Raw genomic sequence first — 26030 nt, 5'->3', positions numbered from 1 at the left:
TTAATGATTATTTGCAAAAAAAAATGTTTATCAGTTTGAACATCTAATAGCTTGTCTTTGTAGCATATTCAACTGAATATGGGTTCCGTTTATATTTACATCGAACACCATTTCCTAACTCATATGGAAACGGGGTTTGTATTTATATATATATATATATATATATATATATATATATATATATATATATATATATATATATATATATATATATATATATATATATATATATATATACACATTTACTCTCTGTAGAGCACCAGTTCCATTGGCAGCAAAACAGGTGTTCCTGGTGTTCCTCCTCCAAACATATTGCTGGGTATTGTGGCCAAACAGCTATATTTTTGTTTTATATAACATCATATGGACAACGATAAGACCTTCTGGAGTAAAGTTCAATTTTAACCTTGCTGTATGTATAATTTTGACCCAGCAGATTTGTTTACATTTTCAGTAGACTCATAATAAATTCATTAAAGAACCAAACTTCATAAAATCTTTCAGTGACCAACTCATGCTCCAATCTCTCCATCACAAAAAAATAAGACTTGTAGAAATGATTGGGAACTCAAGACAGCCTTGATATTATGTCGTTTACAAGTGTACGTAAACTTTTGACCATGACTGTATGTCCATTCCAGACAGTTAATAATGCATCGGTTAGTGTTGATCAGTATTACCATTGTTTGCTGTTTGAGTAATTTCAAACATTTTCTAACATTCCGCAATAAAAAATAATGACAGTATGTGTAGTTCCTGCTGATAAGGTATCGGATCAATATCAGTATCTGCCAATACTCCAATATCAGTACTGTATTGGAAGTGAAAAAAGTTGTATCGGGACGCCCCTAACCACATCTGAATGGGATCGTGGTGGATTTGAAATTTCACTTTTTTAGTGCATGATTATGTCGGAAGATCTATATGTTTGGATATCAAATCATGTAATTATTTATAAATAATTATGTTTTCATAGACGGGTGGAAATTAGACTTGTCTTCTTCTGCTGGTCATTAGTTGGACATTGGAATGTAATGCATATAATTTTCTTGACATCTATGTGTTGTCCACATAGGCCACAGGTGTGAGTGAGGACCAGGTCCTGGTCAGTGTCCTCCCAGGTCTGCCGACAACAGCAGAACTTTTCCTCTTGCTTGACAAAGAGTTCATCCAAGGACGACCAGAGAAGAACGCAGCACATTTGAGCCAAGTAAGAATCAGCTGCCGTGTCTTCATTTCATCTTATTTTCTTATCAATCAATCAATCATTTAATCAGTCAATGTTTATTAATATAGCTCTAAATCACAAGTGTCTCAAAGGGCTGCACAATCCGCAACGACATCCTTGGTTCAGATCCCACATAAGGGCAAGGAAAAACTCACAACCCAGTTTTGTTGTGAGTTTTTCTTTGAGATACAACACAAATTTCACTAAATCGGAGCAGATTTTATCGTGCATTGCCATATTCTGTCCGGTATTTTTTTTTTGGGGGGGGGGGGGATTATTGGCACCACCAACAGTATTTAAGTCATGTTTCACTGTGTTCATGGGGCCCTGTCAGTCATGGTCCCTCAGAATCACCCCTGAACCCTTCAAAGTTGACCATGGTCCCTTCACCAGAGCTTGTTTAGCCTTTGATTTGTGGGGATTTTCAAATTAGTGATTTACCTAATCAATTTCAGGAATGATTTTAACAACATAAAACAGTTTTTTTTTAATAGGAAAACTGTAATTTTTTGGTCAAAAATACACCTTTTTCTCTTTTTTGTGCGTTCTAAGACGTACAAACCTGCTAAGAAGAGGCGGCTGACAGCGCACATACTAAAAAAAACGTCCAATCAACCTCCAACAACATTTTATAAACACACTCCAAGTATGTGTGTAATGTTGTATCCGTCACACTCACGATGACATGTCATATGTACGGTATTTTGGTCGAATCCAGCATTACTGTAACTTCTTTCCTGACTGATATCACAGCGTGCAAAGCAGTGAACACTATTTCAGTCAACCACCACTACCACTAATCATGACAGACCTTGTCAGAGCCAAAGACAAGGGCTACTTTGGGACAAATGATCCGGCTATAGTTAAACACAAAGCCATTCTTGTAGCACTCTCAATCAAACAATCAATGTTTATTTATATAGCCCTAAATCACAAGTGTCTCAAAGGGCTGCACAAGTCACAACGACATCCTCGGTTCAGAGCCCACGTAATAGCAAGGAAAAACTCACAACCCAGTGGGATGTCAATGTGAATGACTTTGAGAAACCTTGCAGAGAACCGCAGATGTGGGTGACCAGTCCCCTGTAGGGGAGACCAGATACAATGGACGTCGATTGGGTCTATCATAATATTGTGAAAGTCCAGTCCATAGTGGGTCTAACATAATAGTGAGAGTCCAGTCCATAGTGGGGCCAGAAGGAGACCATCCCGAGTGTAGACGGGTCAGCAGCGCAGAGATGTCCCCAACCGATGCACAGGTGAGCGGTCCACCCCGGTTCCCGACTCTGGACAAGCCAGCACTTCATCCATGGCCTGTGCCCCCAGAGTGGAAAAAAAAAGAACCGGCAGATCAACTGGTCTAAAAATGGGGTCTATTTAAAGGCTAGGGTATACAAATGAGTTTTAAAATGGGACTGAGATGCTTCTGCTGTGTTACCGCGAGGGCATTCCAGTTTACAGGAGCTCGAATAGAAAACACTCTATAGCCCGTTGACTTTTCTGGGGGCTCACTAATAAGCCAGAGTTCTTTGAACGCAGATTTCTTGCCAGGACATATGGTAATATAGGATTGAGCTAGACGGTGTCATATTTTAATAGGTAAGTAGTAAAACCTTAAAGTCACATCTTAAGTGCACAGGAAGCCAGTGCAGGTGAGCCAGTTTGGGCGTAATATGATCAAACTTTCTTGCTGTGGTCAAAAGTCTAGCAGCCGCATTTTGTAGCAACTGTAATCTTTTAATGCTAGACATAGGGAGACCTAGAAATAATACGTTACAGTAATTTTCTTAATGCCGTTCTTTTTCAGGTCTTCTCAACCTGACGTCAACTCTCATGTACATTGAAAAATAATGACAAAAATGACTTCTGTCTTTCTCCACCAGAGGTCAGTCTAGATCCACTGGCTCACGTCTATGCTTGACAAGCCTGGGGGAATCTTTTCATTTTAGACTCATCATTAAATGCAGCCAGTATGAGGAAATGTATGATTGGATGATTTAAAAGATTGTCTTTACTCAATCCTTTTGAGGTCCAAAAGTGCAAAGAGTTATTAAAATGATTGATCCAGTCACTAAATGATTTGCGACTGAGGGTAGGATAAAGTAGCTTAGAGCCTCACCTTTCAAGTCATTCATGTTAAACTATATTCAGGGCAGTCACACTATATTATAATGTTTTTCTATATTTAACACCCTTCCTTGTGCAATGCAAAAAGTCAATGTTCAAAAACAAGAAAAAAAATAAACGAAAATTAGGGGTATTTTAGTTGAACGAAGCAAAATTATCTGCCAATAGAACAAGAACATTTGGCTTGTCAAGACATTCCAAAACAAGTCAAATTAGCTAACCTCAATGAACCCCAAAATACCTTAAAATTACAGAAACCGAAACATTAAACTCAAAGACAGATATGGTCTGTACCAGATTATAGCTAAATAGCTCATTTCCACCTGCGGTCCCTGGCTACCTAAATTAAAAGGATACAAAAATCATGCAATAAAATTATGACAATAAAATCATACCATATCATGTAATCAAGTTAAGAAAAGTCATGAAATGCCCTTTCATGGACACACACTTAATATACAATACAACCACATCTCATTTACATCATCACACAAAGACAATACATGTTCTTGTTCACATCTGTCCTCATTTGTAAAAACAACCATGATTTTAACTGACACACCTCACAATTTACAACAAAAATGCTGTCATGGATGAATATGATACACATGAAGTTGATCTGTTAAACATAGTGCCCACCTTAGTGACCGTGTGAGCACTTTTTAACTTCTTTTATAAATGAAGAGTAATCTGTTAAACTTTTCAAGTTTTCAATCTGGACATAATGATTCTTTTTTTCATGCTTGAAGTAAGAAATTATTACTTTAAAAAAGCAGTTTTATACTTGTAAGTGTTGATGACACAGCTTTGCAACAGTTGATATTCTAGTTTCAAGCATGTTTTACTCATTATAGGTCATAAAATCTCAGCAACAAGCTGTAATATCTTACTGAGATCATTTAGGAAAAAACTTTTAAAACGAATACAAAACTAACATAAAATCCGCTTAGTAAGAAGAATGATCTTATCAGACAGAAAATAAGCAAATATCACCCTTATTTTTGATATTTAATCTTACTTAGATTTCAGTTTTTGCAGTGTGGTCTACATTTTACATAGATTTCTATTTAAAAAACATCTTCATTCATTTGTGTATTTATTTGACAGGGACAGTACAATTAAACATTGCTACCTAAAGGTAACCGATGTCAAAGTGCATTAGACTTTGGAACCCTGCAATGCAAAAAGTCAGTGTCCAAACAAAAACAAGAAGAAAAAAAAAATAAAATACTAAAGTTAGGGGCATTTTATTTGAACTAAGCAAAATTATTGGCCAATAGAAGAAGAAAATTTGGCTGTTCAAGACTTTCCAAAACAAGTACAATTAGCTCACCTCAGTGAACCGAAAATTTTTGATAGAAAAAACAAATATGAGACCTTTTTGGAAAAATATTCTTAAATTAATTAAATGCAAGTGCCATTTTTTTTTACATAATGACATGCGCTCCAATTTTTTCTGTGTGTGTGTAATTTTTAAGAATTTATCTGAATGTGCATGAAGTATTTCTGTTCACAATTGATTGAAATGTCACGTGTTACATGTTTAACTTTTAATTTTTTCAGACTATAATGTGCAATAGTGTTATATGTGTGTAATATATATATATATATATATATATATATATATATATATATATATATATATATATATATATATATATATGCATTGTCATGTTTTGTGGTCACGTTCTGTTTGGTTTTCGATTCTTTGGGCACTCTTGTTTGTTTTGTTACCATGTCAACCCATTAGTTTTCACCTGTTATGTGTTCACGAGTCACACACCTGATTTGTTTGGACTCACACACCTATCAATCACTGCACCCATTTAGGTCCAGTCGCTTTGCACCTCGGGCAAACAAACCACACCATAGTCCACGTCATGACATGCATATGTATTGATAAATGCATGTGTTTAGATATATATACATATATAGATATATATATATTCTTTTCTCTCTTTTTTCTACTATTTATATTACAAAAATGGGTTTGCAAATAAATGGATTTGCTCCAATGTCGTTGTTCTTTGAAGTTGTTCACTGCAATAATGACAATGAACTCTATTGTATTCTCTTCTGTTCTAAAATATTACCTGTCCGTTTGTTGTACTGTACCGATTGTAATACTCTATGAGTACATGTTTTCTATGTTTTTTATTGAAAATTAAACAGTAAAGTCCATTTGGCTGTCATCTGTTAATTATTGAGATACATTTTGTGTCAAAATCATGATTTTTTTTTTTCATGCTAGAAGTAAGATATTATTACTTCAAAAAAGCAGTTTTATACTTGCATGGCATGGACAGAGCAAAAACAAGAGTGATGACACCAGAACGATCAACAGAAAATCACATGCTGAAATAGTGACATAGTTAACAACAGGTGCGTGAGTTAAAACAAAAAAGGCAGGTGAAACTAATTGTTGTCATTGAAACTAAAACAAACCAGGGTGTGCAAAAAAATGAACTAATGGAGTCAAAAACAAAACAGAACATAACTAAACAGAAACATGACAGTTTTACACTTGTGAGTGTTGATGCCACAGCTTTGCCACAGTTGATAATCTAGTTTAAAGCATGTTTTACTCAATATAGGTCATAAAATCTCAGCAACAAGGTGTAGTATCTTACTGAGATCATTTAGGACCAAAACCCTTAAAACAAGTAAAACACTCTAACATAAAATCTGCTTAGTGAGAAGAATTATCTTATCAGACAAAAAATAAGCACATATCACCCTTATTTGAGATATTCAATCCTACTTATATTTCAGTTTTTGCAGTGTGGTTAGGCTTTTAGAAAAAGAAAAGTGCCAAACACATACAAAAGGATTAAGACAAAAACAAAAATAAAAACACGTTAAAAACAATTGGCCCTGTTTGTCCACACTACACCCGGTTCTAGTGCTCACACTTCTGATTTTCCTTAAGGCACTTTTTTCAGTTTTGTGGAGAAAAGTTTATTGACTTTAAATCCAGTGGCAAAGAGTTCCACAAAAAGTGAGGCCTTCACTGAGAACACAGACTGACCCCGGGGTGGTCCGGCACCTTTTCACTCTGCAGCTGGAGTCTGCGCACCTTCACTACAGTAGCTTTTGTATTACTTAACATATCACATAAGGGGCCAATCCATTAAGACAGGGTTTTTCAACCTTTTCTGAGCCAAGGCACATTTTTTTCATTGAAAAAATTATAAGGCACATCACTGGCAGGAAACATTAAAAAAAATAAAAAATTAAACTCTGTAGTCGATATTGACAATAAAAAGTTGTTCTCTTGTTGGATATGAATTCAAACCATAACCAACCATGCATTACCATAGTTCTTGTCTCAAAGTAGGTGTATTGTCACCACCTGTCACATCACACCCTGACTTACTTGGAATTTTTTAGTGTTTTCCTGTGTGTAGTGTTTTAGTTCTTGTCTTGGTGGCTTTTCCTCTTTTATTGGTATTTTTCTGATTTTGCAATCAAGACTATTTAGCTTGTGCGTACGCTATGCTTCTATGTAGGGACATCGTTGATTGTCATGCAGGGATGTACTTTGTGGACGCTGTCTGCTCTACATGCTGTAAGTCTTTGCTGTCGTCCAGCATTCTGTTTTTGTTTACCTTTCAGTTTCGTTTTGCACAGTCATCCCTAAGCTTCAATACATTTTCTTAGCGGCACTCACCTTTTGTTTATTTTTGGTTTAAGCATTAGGCACCATTTTATCTGAACCCTGCCTCCCGCTGTTCTCGACATCTCCAAAGCAATTTAGCTACCTGCTGCCACCTACTGATATGGAAGAGTATTACACGATTACTCTGCCGAGCTCTAGACAGCATAGACATTCAACAATTATGATTACTAGTTTGCAAAAAAAAATTTTTAACACATTTAGGTGAAATTACATAATCTCCAATGGTTTACCAGACTGTATCTCACGGCACGCTAGTAGTTGAAAAAGACTGCATTAAGACTCTTAAAAAATAGTTTTTTAAAATGAGAAATGTATGCAATTATGTAAACTAATCATGTTATATTTTTGGGTAATATGCTTCATTGATTTTTAGTCAAATATATTTAGTGATTGTTTATATAACAACAACAGAGACTTCACTACACATCTCGTGGCCTGTCCCAAAACCATGGCACAATAAGACAAATGGGATCAAATCATTGCAGCTTGAACAGCTAAATAAGGTTTAATAACCCTGAAACAGTTTATATAAATGTTTTATGGTCTTAGTCATTTTTATAATATGGCCATCAAATTTTAGCCCAGGGTCCAAAATAACACCCAAATATTACATTTCTTTACCTGCTCTATTTTATATTTATTAATATTGACCTGAATTTCATTTAATGATTGTTTCTTCAAAGAGAAACACATTGTTTCTTTAGGATTTGTTGATTTAGGGTAAAAAGGTTATTTTAAAGGCATGTTGATATTTCAACAAAATTGCAGCTGCTTTGACACACTGCAAAAACTGAAATCTAAGTAAGATTAAATATCTCAAATGATGGTGATATTTGCTTATTTTCTGTCCGATAAGATCATTCTTCTCACTAAGCAGATTTTATGTTAGAATGTTTTACTTGTTTTAAGTGTTCTGGTCCAATATTATCTCAGTAAGAGATAATGTTGAGATTTGAAGACCTATATTGAGTAAAACCTGCTCGAAACTACAACATCAACTGTTGCAAAGCTGTGTCATCAACACTCACAAGTATAAGCCTGTCATGTTCTGTGGTCTGGATTCTTTTTAGTTATGTTCTGTTTTGTTTTTGACTCAATTAGTTCCTGTTTTTGCGCACCCTGGTTTGTTTTAGTTTCCATGACAACCATTAGGTTCACCTGCCTCATTTGTTTGAACTCACGCACCTGTTGTTAATCATGTCACTATTCAAGTCATTTTCTGATGGTCGTTCTGGTGTCATCACTCTTGTCTTTGCTCTGTCCATACCATAGTTCGTACTGGTGTTCATTGTTCATGCTGCCTTGATTATGTCACAGTAAGTGTTGTTTGTTTTATATTCATAGTTTATGTTTAAGTATTAATTTTGTCCCTGTGTTAAGTTTTGTGCATCTACTGTGAGTGCCTTTTGTTTGTAGCTTTTGAGTTAAGATTAAAATCATGTATTTACCTTCACGCCATGTCACGTCACCTTCCTTTTTAAAGTAATAATTTCTTATGTTAAGCATGTAAAACAAAAACAAAAAACATGGCTTTGACACAATTGTGTCTCATAATTAAAACAGATGACAGCCAAATGGACTTTGCTGTTTTATTTTCAATGAAACAATAGAAAATACGTACTTACAGTATATAGTAGTACAGTTGTTATGAGTGAGAATATACTTATTTTAAGGTATTTTGGGGTTCATTGAGGTTAGCTAATTTTACTTCTTTTTGAAAGTCTTCACAAGCCAAATTTTCTTGTTCCAGATAATTTTCAAGTGTTGCTTTAAAACACGCCTCGCCAAATGTTGCGATTAGTATCACCACTTTTGCTTCAAACTTAAGTAAACTTTTAAATAGTGAACATTCAGATCTGTACCAGGAGTTATAAAGAGTGACAGGTAATACTGTAGTTGTTGCACCTGTCTTGCTGTTTGGCTCCGGTGCAGACCGTAGTAGAGGAGTACAGGCGCAGACGTTCCCTTCAGGGTCGATGTTTTCCTCGGGGGTAACACACTTCACTTTACAATGGGTCTGCAAAGCTCTGCTTTCTGGTCAGAATGACGAGGCCGCCGATTTGTGACAATTTGGTTGCTTTATTATTGGTTATGCAGGACACAACCTGACCCATTCATTATTCTACTTGTTTTTGAACATTGACTTTTTGCAGTGCAGATATAAGTGAAAACTATACACTACTTTTTATTAGAAATGGCTATACAAATAACTCGTACAATCTGCCCCACAAAAAAAGAAAGAAAACAAGGCACTCTGGGTACATTTATATCATTTGTGAATAATCCGCCGGCAATTTTCCCAATTTGTGACGTCACCAATTGTGCACATTCCAAATAGCTCGTTTGAACTAACTATGAAAGAAGGCAGCATTCTTTTATAAATACCTTTGCAATGCCTCCACGTTTTAATGTATTTACTTGTTCATATGCTATCTGAACTCACTATGTTCTCTGCTGGCTGTACATATCCTACTAAATAAGACCTACACTGTTTCAATGTCCACATTTCTCTGTTGATGCAATTGTTGATGACTGAAGTACTGATATCAACCAAAGGTCCTCATCCCACCCCCCGGATTGTAAATAATGTAAATAATTCAATGTACATACTATGATGATTAACTTGTGTGATGACTGTATTATGTTGATAGTATATATTTGTATCATGAATTGATTAACGTGGACCCCGACTTAAACAAGTTGAAAAACTTATTCGGGTGTTACCATTTAGTGGTCAATTGTACGGAATATGTACTGAACTGTGCAATCTACTAATAAAAGTATCAATCAATCAATCAATCAATCAATCAATTTGACATTTTCGGGACTTGTACAGATCCCAAATACACAACAGCACGTACCAATAGGTAAGAAACTGTTAGGAATTGATCAAGGAAGTGACCCCAGGATGCAGAGACCGGAAGAAAGGTTGAATTACGAAAAGTGAAAAAATTTAATGAGTCCAAGAAGTGTGTGGACCACCGTCCGCCGCCTCAGGAAGGGGAAGCAGTGCACTATCAACACCGTGTATGGTGCGGATGGTGTCCTGCTGACCTCGACTGCGGATGTTGTGGATAGGTGGAAGGAATACTTCGAAGACCTCCTCAATCCCACCAACACGTCTTCCTATGAGGAAGCAGTGCCTGGGGAATCTGTGGTGGACTCTCCTATTTCTGGGGCTGAGGTCGCTGAGGTAGTTAAAAAGCTCCTCGGTGGCAAGGCCCAGGGGTGGACGAGACCCGCCCGGAGTTCCTTAAGGCTCTGGATGCTGTGGGGCTGTCTTGGTTGACAAGACTTTGCAGCATCGCGTGGACATCGGGGGCGGTACCTCTGGATTGGCAGACCGGGGTGGTGGTTCCTCTCTTTAAGAAGGGGGACCGGAGGGTGTGTTCCAACTATCGTGGGATCACACTCCTCAGCCTTCCCGGTAAGGTTTATTCAGGTGTACTGGAGAGGAGGCTACGTTGGATAGTCGAACCTCGGATTCAGGAGGAACAGTGTGGTTTTCGTCCTGGTCGTGGAACTGTGGACCAGCTCTATACTCTCGGCAGGGTTCTTGAGGGTGCATGGGAGTTTGCCCAACCAGTCTACATGTGCTTTGTGGACTTGGAGAAGGCATTCGACCGTGTCCCTCGGGAAGTCCTGTGGCGAGTGCTCAGAGAGTATGGGGTATTGGACTGTCTTATTGTGGCGGTCCGTTCCCTGTACGATCAGTGCCAGAGCTTGGTCCGCATTGCCGGCAGTAAATCGAACACATTTCCAGTGAGGGTTGGACTCCGCCAAGGCTGTCCTTTGTCACCGATTCTGTTCATAACTTTTATGGACAGAATTTCTAGGCGCAGTCAAGGCGTTGAGGGGTTCCGGTTTGGTAACCGCAGGATTAGGTCTCTGCTTTTTGCAGATGATGTGGTCCTGATGGCTTCATCTGACCGGGATCTTCAGCTCTCGCTGGATCGGTTCGCAGCCGAGTGTGAAGCGACGGGAATGAGAATCAGCACCTCCAAGTCCGAGTCCATGGTTCTCGCCCGGAAAAGGGTGGAGTGCCATCTCCGGGTTGGGGGGGAGACCCTGCCCCAAGTGGAGGAGTTCAAGTACCTAGGAGTCTTGTTCACGAGTGGGGGAAGAGTGGATCGTGAGATCGACAGGCGGATCGGTGCGGCGTCTTCAGTAATGCGGACGTTGTACCGATCCGTTGTGGTGAAGAAGGAGCTGAGCCGGAAGGCAAAGCTCTCAATTTACCGGTCGATCTACGTTCCCATCCTCACCTATGGTCATGAGCTTTGGGTCATGACCGAAAGGATAAGATCACGGGTACAAGCGGCCGAAATGAGTTTCCTCCGCCGTATGGCGGGGCTCTCCCTTAGAGATAGGGTGAGAAGTAAAGCCGCTGCTCCTTCAAATCGAGAGGAGCCAGATGAGGTGGTTCGGGCATCTGGTCAGGATGCCACCCGAACGCCTCCCTAGGGAGGTGTTTAGGGCACGTCCAACCGGTAGGAGGCCACGGGGAAGACCCAGGACACGTTGGGAAGACTATGTCTCCCGGCTGGCCTGGGAACGCCTCGGGATCCCCCGGGAAGAGCTAGACGAAGTGGCTGGGGAGAGGGAAGTCTGGGTTTCCCTGCTTAGGCTGTTGCCCCCGCGACCCGACCTCGGATAAGCGGAAGATGATGGATGGATGGATGGATGGAAGAAGTGTAACAAAAGGTGATGGGGCAGAAGTGCAAACCATGAATACAAAACAAGTTCCTCGTTCCTCAGTGGTCGGCAGGGAAAAAGGCCAGGGCGCACTGAGCATAGCATAAAGTCTAACACAGAATCCTGGTTGCCCCAGGGAAGTTAGGTGACAAACACAAATAGGTGACGGATTACAGGAATAAGGAGAGACAAAATGCCAGGACTGACGAAGTGAAGCAGGCGCATGCATGTGGGAGGTTCAGGAGACAATAACCGGCAAGACCAAGCTGTCAGTGACGAGCTTAAATACTCCTAGGTGAAATTGGTTGCAGGTGTGCCTTTGTGTCCGCCCCTCGCTGGAGACTAATTAGCTGGAGGAAACAGACATCGCAACAAAAAAAAGGAGACGGCAGGGAAAGTGATAAAACACAACAGAAACATTTTGCATAATAGGGCCTCTTTACTTTAATGTTATCATTTTTTGCTTAGAAGTTTTATTGACGCAAAAAAATCAGACACCCCAAAACAAATTTAGAATTGAAATGTAGAGAAAAGATGAAAGATTGACCGTCAGATATATCAATCAATCAATGTTTATTTATATGTCAGGAGTGTCTCAAAGGGCTGCACAAGCCACAATGACATCCTCGGTTCAGATCCCACATCAGGGCAAAGAAAAACTCAATGGGATGATGAGAAACCTTGGAGCGACTGGTCCAATGGATGTCGAGTGGACCTAGCATTGTATTGTAATATAATTGTTTAATGACCAACTGATCAACCCATGTTTAATTTTTTTTTCTCAACAGTTGTCTGAAGTCATGCTGAGTGCCTTGAATCAAAACCTGGTTAAGTTTACCCTGCGGCCTGGGGTCCAGGTCACGGTCTTTGCAGCGCACCTGTCAGCAGGTAACACCGCAGTTCTGTAAGCACTTTTAAGAGGAGGGTGAGGACTTTCTACTTGTATGTGTGAGCCTACTGGAGGGAAAGTCAACTGAGTAACACTCAAGAAATTAGTAATTTATGCAACACAATGCCTGAAACTTCCCTGCACATTTTGGCCAATCAGTCTAATTTTATGCCGAATTAATATGACGCTTTCTCAACTGTCTAATCAAAACCTATGTTTGTTTGTAGTGTAGACAAAGCAGGAAAAGTACTAACAATATTTATTGATCCAACGACACAATTGTCGTCCTCCTCCGTACCATAAACCTACAAACCCCGTTACCATATGAGTTGGGAAATAGTGTTAGATGTAAATAAAAACGGAATACAATGATTTGCAAATCCTTTTCAACTCATATTCAGTTGAATATGCTACAAAGACAACATATTTGATGTTCAAACTGATAGACATTTTTTTGTTGTTGTTGCAAATAATTATTAACTTTAGAATTTGATGCCAGCAACACGTGACAACAAAGTTGGTAAAGGTGGCAATAAATACTGATAAAGTTGAGGAATGCTGATCAAACACTTATTTGGAACACCCCACAGGTGTGCAGGCTAATAGGGAATAGGTGGGTGCCATGATTGGGTATAAAAACAGCTTCTCAAAATATGCTCAGTCTTTCACAAGAAAGGATTGGGCGAAGTACACCCCTTTGTCCACAACTGCGTGAGCAAATAGTCAAACAGTTTAAGAACAATGTTTCTCAAAGTGCAATTGTAAGAAATTTAGGGATTTCAACATCTACGGTCCATAATATCATCAAAAGGTTCAGAGAATCTGGAAAAATCACTCCACGTAAGCGGCATGGCCGGAAATCAACATTGAATGACCGTGACCTTCGATCCCTCAAACGGCACTGTATCAAAAAACGACATCAATCTCTAAAGGATATCACCACATGGGCTCAGGAACACTTCAGAAAACCACTGTCACTAATTACAGTTTGTTGCTACATCTGTGATGGTATGGGGGTGCATTAGTACCCAAGGCATGGGTAACTTACATATCTGTGAAGGCACCATTAATGCTTAAAGGTACATACAGGTTTCGGAACAACATATGCTGCCATCAAGCGCCGTCTTTTTCATGGACACCCCTGCTTTTCTCAGCAAGACAATGCCAAGCCACATTCAGCACGTGTTACAACAGCGTGGCTTCATACAAAGAAAGTGCGGGTACTTTCCTGGCCCGCCTGCAGTCCAGACCTGTCTCCCATCAAAAATGTGTGGCGCATTATGAAGCGTAAAATACGACCGCGGACTGTTGAACGACTGAAGCTCTACATAAAACAAGAATGAAAAAGAATTCCGCTTTCAAAGCTTCAACAATTAGTTTCCTCAGTTCCCAAACGTTTATTGAGTGTTGTTAAAAGAAAAGGTGATGTAACACAGTGGTGAACATGCCCTTTCCCAACTACTTTGGCATATGTTGCAGCCATGAAATTCCAAGTTAATTATTATTTGCAAAAATAAATAAAATAAAGTTTATGAGTTTGAACCTCGAATATCTTCTTTGTAGTGCATTCAATTGAATATGGGTTGAAAAGGATTTGCAAATCATTGTATTCCGTTTATATTTACAACACAATTTCCCAACTCATATGGAAACGGGTTTTGTACTTCAATTTCCTGTCTAAAGCGCTAAACCAGGGGTGTCAAATTAATTTTAGCTTAGGGGCCGCATGTGTCAGGCTTGGTCAAAAATGGGACTCAGATGCAGAGTAGGGAACAATCCGGCAGGGTTTTATTTTAAAAGTTGCTTTTCAACTCCAGAGTCAGGGCAAATCAACATAGTCTATAACCTGACTGGTCGGCGAAAAAAGATTCCACAAAAAGGAACAACCTAAAATCACTCCGAAAGGTGGAATCACAAAAACAATAACAAACTAAATTTGGCTGTATGGTTCGCTTCCCCTTTGGTCCGGATGACACGATGTCAAATATTTCCAAAAACCATTTGAAATGTGGACTCGTCAGAGCACAGAACACTTTTCCACTTTGCATCAGTCCATCTTACAGAAGTCGGCGGCGTTTCTGGATGTTGTTGATAAATGGCTTTCGCTTTGCAGAGTGGAGCTTTAACTTGCACTTACAGATGTAGCGACAAACTGTATTTAGTGACAGTGGTTTTCTGAAGTGTTCCTGAACCCATGTAGTGATATCCTTTATAGATTGATGTCAGTTTTTGATACAGTGCTGTCTGAGGGATCAAAGGTCACGGTCATTCAATGTTGGTATCCGGCCATGCCGCTTACGTGGAGTGATTTCCCCAGATTCTCTGAACCTTTTGATGCTATTATGGACCGTAGATGTTGAAAACTGCACTTTGACAAACGTTCTTAAACTGTTTGCTATTTGCTCACGCAGTTGTGGACAAAGGGGTGTACCTCACCCCATCCTTTCTTGTGAAAGACTGAGCATTTTTTGGGAAGCTGTTTTTATACCAACTTATGGCACCCACATGACCCCAATTAGCTTGCACACCTGTGGGATGTTGCAAATAAGTGTTTGATGAGCATTCCACAACTTTATCAGTATTTATGGCCACCGTTCCCAAATTCTTTGTCACGTGTTGCTGGCATTAAATTCTAAAGTTATCAGTTTGAACATCAAATATGTTGTCTTTGTAGCCCATGTGGGAATATCCTTTACAGATTGATGTCGGTTTTTGTTACAGTGCCGTCTGAGGGATCCAAAGTCACGGTCATTCAATGTAGGTTTCCGGCCATGCCGCTTACGTGGAGTGATTTCTCCAGCTTCCCTAAACCTTTTGATGATATTATGGACCGTAGATGTTGAAATCCCTAAATGTCTTGCAATTGCACTTTGAGAAATGTTGTTCTTAAACTGTTTGACTATTTGCTCACGCAGTTGTGGACAAAGGGGTGTACCTCGCCCCATCCTTTCTTGTGAAAGACTAAACATTTTTTGGGAGCTGTTTTTTATACCCAATCATGGCACCCACCTGTTCCCAATTAGCCTGCACACCTGTGGGATGTTCCAAATAAGTGTTTGATGAGCATTTCTCAACTTTATCAGTATTTGCCACCTTTACCAACTTCTTTGTCACGTGTTGCTGCCATAAAATTCTATAGTTAATGATTATTTGCAAAAAAACATGTTTATCAGTTTGAACATCAAATACGTTGTCTTTGTAGCATATTCAAGTGAATATGGGTTGAAAATGATTTGCAAATTATTGTATTCTGTTTATATTTACATCTAACACAATTTCCCAACTCATATTGAAACACGGTTTGTAAAATTTCATGTTAAAACAAAGCCAATATTGACATTTTTTTGTACTTCCTTTTAATTTGAAAAGTATCGTTATACATTTTGGTACCTGTACCATATTATTGGTATCGGGACAACCCTAGGTGGAATTGATTTTTATGATATCCACGCTTTGTCTTCTCTACAGCACCCCTAGTGGACAGCAGTGAGAACCACAGTACCTCTGCCACGCTGATGCTGCTATCGCTCGTGGTTGTCGGTTTAGCCGTGTTTGTCATCTACAAATTCAAGAGGTAAAACATTCATGAAATGCCCTTTTTTTTTATATCGATACCACATGCGAAGGAGGTAAAAAGGTGTCAGAGATGGTTAAGGACGGAACCTGACAGCTTAGCGAACCGAGGAATTTTGTGTTGACAGCCGCCCGTCAAAAGCCACTAGCACACTATTTCCGGGAAAGCTTTAAAGTCTTCTGTCAGGGTCGTTCTTTTCAGAATAAATGTCAGTCCGTTAGCATTGTTTATTAATAGGAAGCCCTTTGAATGTAGTCAGTTGACCTTTCTACAACGTGAAGATAACAACCGAGGTGTTGTTGCAAGGGAATCGGGAAGGAAGGGTCAAAAGAAAAGAGTAAAAACTTTTTTTAGAAAGAAATGGCGATTCACATACAGATAAAGTTTCAATGGTATTAAAAAGCCAGGATCTTCAGCTCTCTTTGGATCGGTTCTCAGCCGAGTGTGAAGCGACTGGGATGAGAATCAGCACCTCCAAGTCCGAGACCATGATTCTCGCCCCAGGAAAGGGTGGAATGCCATCTCCGGGTTGGGGAGTAGACCCTGCCCCAAGTGGAGGAGTTCAAGTACTTCGGAGTCTTGTTCACAAGTGAGGGAAGAGTGGATCGTGAAATCGACAGGTGGATCGGTGCGGCGTCTTCAGTAATGCGGACGCTGTATTGATCCGTTGTGGTGAAGAAAGAGCTGAGCCGGAAGGCAAAGCTCTCAATTTACCGGTCGATCTACGTTCCCATCCTCACCTATGGTCATGAGCTTTGGGTTATGACCGAAAGGACAAGATCACGGGTACAAGCGACCGAAAGGGGATCCTCCCCCGGGTGATAGGGCTCTCCCTTAGAGATAGGGTGAGAAGCTCTGCCATCCGGGGGCAGCTTAAAATAAAGCCGCTGCTCCTCCACATCGAGAAGAGCCAGATGAGGTGGTTCGAGAAGCTGCTCAGGATGCCAGCCGAACGCCTCCCTTTGGAGGTGTTTGGGGGACGTCCGACTAGTAGGAAGCCACGGGGAAGACCCAGGACACGTTCGGAAGACTATGTCTCCCGGCTGGCCTGGGAACCCCTCGAGATCCCTCGGGAAGAGCTAGACGAACTGGCTGGGGAGAGGGAAGTTTGGGCTTACCTGCTTAGGCTGCTGCCCTTGCAACCCGACATAGGCGGAGGAAGATGGATTTATGGATGGTATTAAAAAGTAAACAATGGCTGGAGAGCGAAGTCAAGTAAAGTCGACTCTTGTCTCGGCCCCTCCATTATTTATTTCGGTTAGGCTGTACTCTTCATCCATTTGCCTCAATGTAAATCTTTTCTCAAGGAAGATCCCAGGCCTCAACGTCTATGCGCAGATGCAGAACGAAAAGGAACAAGAAATGATGAGTCCAGCTAATCCAACAGAGGCCATGGCCGGCCCGGAGCGGGACATGGTTCATTCTTTGGAGACTCTGGACACGGCATTTAACTCACAGCCTGTTGGTAAAGGCGCCATTTCTGGCATTTTGTCATCATTTGTCACATGTTGTGAACCATGTACATCTGCACTCCAAATTATAAAACACTCATTGTTAATTGTATTTATTTTCCAAGTTCTTAAACGTACATTTCTCAAAACATACACCAGCAGCGGTTTCAGTTTGTTAAATCAGGAGACAGAACTGAAAAACGTCAAACACAGCATCTGCAGATTGCAAATACAGTCGTGGTCAAAAGTTTACATACACTTGTAAAGAATATAATTTCATGGCTGTCTTGAGTTTCCAATCATTTCTACAACTCTTATTTTTTTCTGATAGAGTGATTGGAGCACATACTTGTTGGTCACAAAAAATATTCATGAAGTTTGGTTATTTTATGAATTTATTATGGGTCTACTGAAAATGTGAGCAAATCTGCTGGGTCAAAAGTATACATACAGCAATGTTAGTATTTGGTTACATGTCCCTTGGCAAGTTTCACTGCAATAAGTCACTTTTGGTACCCCAGAACTTTCCTCCAGAAGGGCATATCTTTGTCCATGTGATGTCAGATGAAACAAAAATTGAGCTGTTTGGCCACATTACCCAGCAATATGTTTGGAGGAGAAAAGATAAGGCATTTAATACAGGAACACTATTCCTACCGTCAAGCATGGTGGTGGTAGTATTATGCTCTGGGCCTGTTTTGCTGTCAATGGAACTGGTGCTTTATCGATAGTAAGTTGGACAATGAAAAAGGAGGATTACCTCCAAATTCTTCAGGACAACCTAAAATCAATAGCCTGTAGGTTGGGTCTTGGACACAGTTGGGTGTTCCAACAGGACAATGACCCCAAAAACACGCCAAAAGTGTTAAAGAAATGGCTAAATCAGGCTAGAATTTAGAGTTTAGAATGGCTTTCCTAAAGTCTTGACTTAAACGTGTGGACAATGCTGAAGAAACAAGTCCATTTCAGAAAACCAACACATTTAGCTGAACCGCACCAATTTTGTCAAGAGTGGTCAAAAATTCAACCAGAAGCTTGCGGATGGCTACCATAAGTGCTTTATTGCAGTGAAACCTGCCAAATATTAACATATTTGTATGTATACTTTTGACCCAGCAGATTTGGTCACATTTTCAGTAGACCCATAATAAATCCATTAAAGAACCAAACTTCAGGAATATTTTTTTTTTGACCAACAAGTATGTGCTCCAATCAGTCTATCACAAACAAATAAGAGTTGTAGAAATGATTGGAAACTCAAGACAGCCATGACATTATGTCCTTCACAAGTGTATGTCAACTTTTGACCACGACTGTGTGTGGTACATTTGTGGCTTCATTCCGCATAGGCATGCTGTAGTATGCGGATTGACAGTGTTGCAACCGGGCGTACTTTCCAGGTTGACTGCTTACCGGTAGGACATGCTTTTAATAGTTGTTTTTTTTCTCTGATTCGGTCGTCCTCTTCTCGATCGGACAAACCCTTTCATTTCCGATGGTTGAAGGGCAGAATTGTAGCGATCTCTGGCTCTAGGCTGCGTAGAAATGGTACTTCTACTAGTAGTGGGTAGGCTCGTAATTTCAATTATGCTTGCAATTTAAAGCATAACAAAAGAAGAGGCGGCTCGTATCTCAAATTACTCCCAAATTGCGGTACTATTTTTGAAATAAGCTTTTAACATCTCATTACAATGGGGGTTGAATCATTTGGAGTGCAGTTGTACTTGTCGTGTCATGGATCTCATCCTGTGTTTTTTTGTTTTATGTTTTTTTTAGAAGTTAAATGGTCCGTTCCGGCAGTGCACGGAGACTAAACAAGTATGACCGCCATTTGCGGACAGAAAAAGCTGTGCAGAAATTTTGCATTCTCTTCGGCATCTAGACTCAACTCTTTCTGTTCAATGTTCCTTTCTCTAAGACCCATGTTTCTTAGTCACGGTTGCTAACTCATACTTGCCAACCTTGGGACCGCCGAATTCTGATTCGAATACTTAGATTTCAGTGTTCATTTATTCACACATACACACACACACATAACTCTCCTCTACTCATTGTTGTATTTGAAAGTGCAATGCATTGCAGCCAAATGCAAAGCCTTTGAAGAAGCATAGGTATGGGCAGCGTCTGTGACATTTAATTTGTAAGAAATGAGTGAGGTTAGGGTTGAATTATCCATCCTCGTTCTATTCTCTGTCACTATCTTTTTTTGGACATTACTACTTGCCGTAGTTTTGAAGCAATGCTTGATGGGATTCCGGATGTTTTGTGTCAGTGTATTAACGTGCCGGCTGGAATAAACACACGCTGAGAAATAGCTCCGGGTCTGCTTACTTTATGGGTTATAGATAAACCTATGGGTAACGGAGACATATATAATAGTCTCTTTGTTGTTGTGTGTGCAGTTGTGCACTATCCAAAAGCCCTAGATGTTATAACGTGACTGGGCCGGCACGCTGTTTATATGGAGGAAAAGCGGACAGGACGACAGGTCTGGCTGGAAATCTGGAGAAACTCGGGAGAATGGTTGTCCTGGGAGATTTTTGGGAGGGGCACTGAAATTCGGGAGTCTCCCGGAAAATTTGGGAGGGTTGGCAAGTATGTGCTAACTCCGTCGATCATTGAAGACCAATCATTAACTAACTCACCCTGTTCAAAACTGAGCTAAAGCATGGCTTGTTAACTAACTACTACTTCAAGAAATTTTAACAAGACAGTGATTGTGTCGTTACCAAAAAATTAAAGATCATATCTGACAATCCAATGGAGTAAGGGCACGCCGAAATCATGAATGCAGATATTCATGCACACTGACACAGTGAAAGAACCAAGAGAGATGCTAGAAGCATTATTTCCCTGGCTACGCCTTCGTTAAGCTTTCCCCGGTGTTTGATTGCCTTGTTTTCAACCTTTTTATGCAAATTTGCCCACATTTGACACTAATAATTTTAACAACATGCGCCGTTATTTGATTTAATCTGGCATCCTTGTTTCGCTCTATCCCTGCACTGCACACCTGCATTCACAGATCTCGCTGGTTTAACAGTTGATTCAGCATTTAAATTTAACACTTAGATTCGGCTTCAACTGGCCAGGAGCTTCAGCTGTCACTGGATCAGTTCGCAGTCAAGTGAGAAGTGAAGCGAATCAGCGCTTCGAAGTCCGAGTCCATGGTTGTCGCCTAGGAAAGGGTGGAGTGCCATCTCCAAGTCGAGGAGGAGATCTTTCCCCAAGTGGAGGAGTTCAAGTACCTAGGAGTCTTGCTCCTGAGTGGGGGAAGAGTGGATTGTGAGGTCGACAGGCGGATCGGTGCGGCGTCTTCAGTAATGTGGACACTGTATCGATCCGTTGTGGTGACGAAGGAGCTGAATCTGAAGGCAAAGCTCTCAATTTACCGGTCGATCTACGTTCCCATTCTCACCTATGGTCATGAGCTTTGGGTTACGACCGAAAGCACAAGCGACTGGGATGAGAATCGGCACCTCCAAGTCCGAGTCCATGGTTCTCGCCCGGGAAATGGTGGAGTGCCATCTCCAAGTCCGGGAGGAGATCTTGCCCCAAGTGGAGGAGTTCAAGTACCTCGGAGTCTTCCTGGTCACGAGTGGGAGCGGAGAGGATCGTGAGATCAACAGGTGGATCGGTGCAGCGTTTCGATCTGGTGTGGTGACGAAGGATCTGAGCCGGAAGGCAAAGCTCTCAATTTACCGGTAGATCTACATTCCCATCCTCACCTGTGGTCATTAGCTTTTGGTTATGACTGAAAGGACAAGATCACGGGTACAAGTGGCCGAAATTAGTTTCCTCTGCCGGGTGGCGGGGCTCTCCCCTAGAGATAGGGTGAGACGCTCTGTCAAGAGCTGAGAGTAAAGTCCCTGCTCCTCCACATAAAGAAGCCAGATGAGGTGGTTCGGGCATCTGGTCAGGAAGCCACCTAAACGCATCCATAGGGAAGTGTTTGGGGCACGTCCGACCGGCAGGAGGCCATGGGGAAGACCCAGGTGACGTTGGGAAAACTATGTCTCCCGGCTGGCCTGGGAACGCCTCAATATCCCCCGGGAGGAGCTGGACAAAGTGGTTGGGGAGAGGGAAGTCTGGGCTTCTCTGCTTAAGCTGCTGCCCCCGCGACACGACCTCGGATAAGTAGAACAAAATGGATGTAAGGATGGATGAATGGATGGATTTAGATTCAACATTCAGATTTGGCATGTAAATTCAGCAATTTGATTCAGCATTTAGATTTAACAAGATTTGGTATTTAAATTTTACATGTTTATGTTGTATCTATTTAAATTAAAAGTTTGGATGCAATGTGTAGATTAAGATTTTGATTTAATATTTACATCCGACATTCAGATTTTCCGTTTGGATTAAGAATTGAATTTTGCATTTAGATTAAGCATTTACATGTAGTATTTATATTTAATGTTTAGATTTAACCTTTGTGTTTATATTTTAATTTACCATTTGTATTCAAATTTAACATTAAAGGTTCAGCATTTAAATTTTGCAGAATTACAGAATTACATGCATAAGACGGGTAAGTAAAAGTTCAACGATGCGTGTCTACAGAATGATCAAGTTAATGCCCGCTTGAAGCTGGTGGATGGAAAGGTATGCAATGTTGAGGACCAGGATGTGAAGCGTTTGTAAACATTGCAGTTAAAGTAAATGGAATGATAATGTAAAAGTCAAAAATCCGGAATAAATCTGTGTCAAAAGATGGTGAAACCTCACAAACACTTGAACAACTGTAGAAGGATCAAACCTTTTCAACCCATATTCAGTTGAATATGCTACAAAGATATGCTATTTGTTTTTCAAACTGATAAACAATTTTTTTTTTGTCAAAAAATCATTAACTTTAGAATTTGATGCCAGCAACTCGTGACAAAGAAGTTGGGAAAGGTGGTAATAAATACTGATAAAGTTGAGGAATGCTCACCAAACACTTATTTGGAACATCCCACAGGTGTGCAGGCTAATTGGGAACAGGTGGGTGCCATGATTGGGTATAAAAACAGCTTTCCGAAAAAGGCTCAGTCTTTCACAAGAAAGGATGGGGTGAGGTACACCCCTTTATCCACAACTGCGTGAGCAAATAGTCAACGTTTCTCAAAGTGCAATTGCAAGAAATTTAGGGATTTCAACATCTACGGTCCATAATATCATCAAAAGATTCAGAGAATCTGGAGAAATCACTCAACGTAAGCGGCATGGCCGGAAACCAACATCGAATCAATCAATCAATCAATCAATCAATCAATGTTCATTTAAATAGCCCTAAATCATAAGTGTCTCAAAGGGCTGCACAAACCACAACGACATCCTCGGTAGAGCCCACATAAGGGCAAGGAAAAATTCATCCCAGTGGGACGTCGGTGACAGTGACAATGATGACTATGAGAAACCTTGGAGAGGACCGCATATGTGGGCAACACCCCCACCCCTCCCCCAGAGGACCGAAAGCAATGGATGTCGAGCGGGTCTGACATGATATTGTGAAAGTCCAATCCATAGTGGATCTAACATAACGGTGAGAGTCCTGTCCAAAGTGGATCCAATATAGTAGCGAGAGTCCCATCCAAAGTGGAGCCAGCAGGAAAACATCCCAAGCGGAGGTGGATCAGCATCGCCAAGATATGCCCAACCGATACACAGGCAACCCTGGGTCCCGACTCTGGACAGCCAGTGATGACCGTGACCTTCGATCCCTCAGACGGCACTGTATCCAAAACCAACATCAATCTCTAAAGGATATCACCACATGGACTCAGGAACATTTCAGAAAACCACTGTGACTAAATACAGTTCGTCGCTACATCTGTATGTGCAAGTTAAAGCTTTACTATGCAAAGTATATCAACAACATCCAGAAAAGCCGCCGGCTTCTCTGGGCCCGAGATGATCTTAGATGGACTGATGCAAAGTGGAAAAGTGTTCTGTGGTCTGACGAGTCCACTTTTCAAATTTTTTGGGGAAATATTTGACATCGTGTCATCCAGACCAAAGGGGAAGCGAACCATCCAGACTTGACGCAAAGTTCAAAAGCCAGCATCTGTGATGGTATGGGGGGGCATTAGTGCCCAAGGCATGGGTAACTTACACATCTGTGAAGACACCATTAATGCTGAAAGGTACATACAGGTTTTGGAACAACATATGCTGTCATCTAAGTGCGTCTTTTTCATGGACGCCCATGCTTATTTCAGCAAGACAATGCCAAGCCACATTCAGCACGTGTTACAACAGCGTGGTTTCGTAAAAAAAGAATGCGGGTACTTTCCTGGCCCGCCTGCAGTTCAGACCTGTCTCCCATCAAAAATGTGTGGCGCATTATGAAGCGTAAAATGCGATAGCGGAGACCCCGGACTGTTGAACGACTGAAGCTCTACATAAAACAAGCTTCAACAATTAGTTTCCTCCCGAACGTTTATTGAGTGTTGTTAAAAGAAAAGGTGATGTAACACAGTGGTGAACATGCCCTTTCCCAACTACTTTGGCACGTGTTGCAGCCATGAAATTCTTAGTTAAATATTATTAGCAAAAAAAATATAAGTTTATGAGTTTGATCATCAAATATCTTGTCTTTGTAGTGCATTCAACTGAATATGGGTTATAAAGGATTTGCAAATCATAGTATTACATTTATATTTACATCTAACACAATGTCTCAACCCATATGGAAACGGGGTTTGTAATACTCGTATGTTGAAGCACATCAAGCGGTACGGCTTCATAGCTTACCAAATTTGTTCTAAAACATTTTTGATATATTTTTGAGCGCTGTGTGTAATGTTTTATATTTTCAATGGAACATATAAAATATTGGTGTTGTTTACTTGCCATCATAGTGCAGTCTAAACATATATCTTATGTTTGACTGTCATTTACTGGTCACACTTATTATTACACCATGTACCAAATAAAACAGCTTCGAGGTTGCTCAGCAAAACCAGAATTATTCCGTACATTAGGCGCACCGGGCTATAAGGCTCACTGTCAGGTTTTGAGGAAAAATAAGGTTTTTAAGTGCGCCTTATTGTCCGTGAAATACGGTAGTTAGCACATAGAAATATGATAGGAAGATCAATACACTCATTTCATTGGGAGCATGTTCATGCAAGTGATATGTAGTTTGCAATTAAAATATTAAAATACTTCAGCAGTCATTGATGATAGCTTCTCCATACTCAAATTAATCAAATTAATATTACAATCCATCAAGCAGTGCGGCTTACCAAAGTCATACTAAAACATTTTGATAGATTTTTGAGCGCCGTTTTTAAAATCCTATATTTTCTATGGAACATATAACATTTTTAGTGTTGTTTACTTGAGTTACATTGCGGCCTACATGTATCTCTTATGTGTGACTGCCATCTACTGATCACACTTATCATTTCACCATGTACCAGATAACATAGCTTCGAGGTCAGTAAGCACAACCAAAATTATTCCGTGTATTAAGCGCACCCGGTTATAAGGTGCAACGTCAAGTTTTTAGAAAATGAAAGGATTTTAAGTGCGCCTTATAGTCCAAAAAATTCGGTAAATGTTTTCCAGTTTGAGAATCCTTGCACCAAAGTTTACTCGCTAAATAATTCCTGCAGGGAGTCAAAAAAACAACTTTAACCCCAGTAAGCTGTTATGTTTGATGCACTGACCTTGTTTTAGTGCTCATCCACTGCAAGATAACATAATGTGTGCCAACCCCTCCCATGACCCTTTGTGTGTAACAGTATATCCCCAAAACACAATTTACATTTTGCCCTACAGAAAATGATCTAAATCATCGTTTTACTGTTTCCTTTCTCCTAGGATGTAAGAAACCTCCCGCTCATGTGAAATTCTCTGCAGAACTCCCCACATATGTCGTGTAACCTTTGGACGAGACTGTTGCCTCACCGTTCATGGTTTGAATCATTCTGGGACTTTATGGTTTTTGAGCTTTACACCCGTGCATGTTGGATCTCACTGACATACTATAAGAAACACAACATTGTTGTCTTTAAACAATCAATTTATCATATAAATTATGGACGTTTTCTACTATCTCATTATGATTATGGGATTTTGTTTTTGCCATCAAGACACTTTTTTTAATATGACATGACAACATAGCAGCAGTATATTCATTCAAATAGTGTTATTTAAATTGAAAGTAAATTAGAGCTGATTTGTAAATCATGAATGTAAAATATATGTTAAATATATGTATTTCAAGTGTTAAAGAAAACAGAAATTATATTATTCTGAATAAAACACTTTAGATTTTTTATTTTTGGGTGGGGGGTGGGCGGTAATATGGCACAATATAGATTTTGTATTGAAATAGTGGGGTATGTGTTTTTATTTTATTTATTTCTAATAACTTTGATTTTCAGCTTATG

At 40.1% G+C, this 26030-nt stretch overlaps 1 protein-coding gene across 5 annotated transcripts in view; it reads left to right on the top strand.

The window, feature by feature from the left end:
- LOC133557422 (VPS10 domain-containing receptor SorCS1) overlaps positions 1–25806 on the top strand; it is a 415482-nt gene extending 389676 nt beyond the window's left edge. For 2 of the 5 annotated variants that reach the window (XM_061907883.1, XM_061907875.1), the window contains exons 23-27: positions 1076–1210; positions 12518–12617; positions 16087–16192; positions 17500–17657; positions 25459–25806. In XM_061907883.1, the coding sequence (XP_061763867.1) occupies positions 1076–1210; positions 12518–12617; positions 16087–16192; positions 17500–17657; positions 25459–25520 (561 nt within the window). In that variant the 3' untranslated portion in view covers positions 25521–25806. Of the gene's footprint in view, positions 1–1075; positions 1211–12517; positions 12618–16086; positions 16193–17499; positions 17658–19419; positions 19462–25458 lie in introns of those variants that run through there. The other 3 variants (XM_061907891.1, XR_009807768.1, XR_009807769.1) reach the window with 3 other exon arrangements.
- The last annotated feature ends 224 nt before the right edge of the window (positions 25807–26030 follow it).

This window comes from Nerophis ophidion, linkage group LG01 (assembly GCF_033978795.1).
Source record: "Nerophis ophidion isolate RoL-2023_Sa linkage group LG01, RoL_Noph_v1.0, whole genome shotgun sequence".
In the NCBI taxonomy this organism is placed as follows: Eukaryota; Metazoa; Chordata; class Actinopteri; order Syngnathiformes; family Syngnathidae; genus Nerophis; species Nerophis ophidion.
Note: the sequence above shows the minus strand (reverse complement) of the source record. Positions and strands in the feature narration are given on the sequence as shown.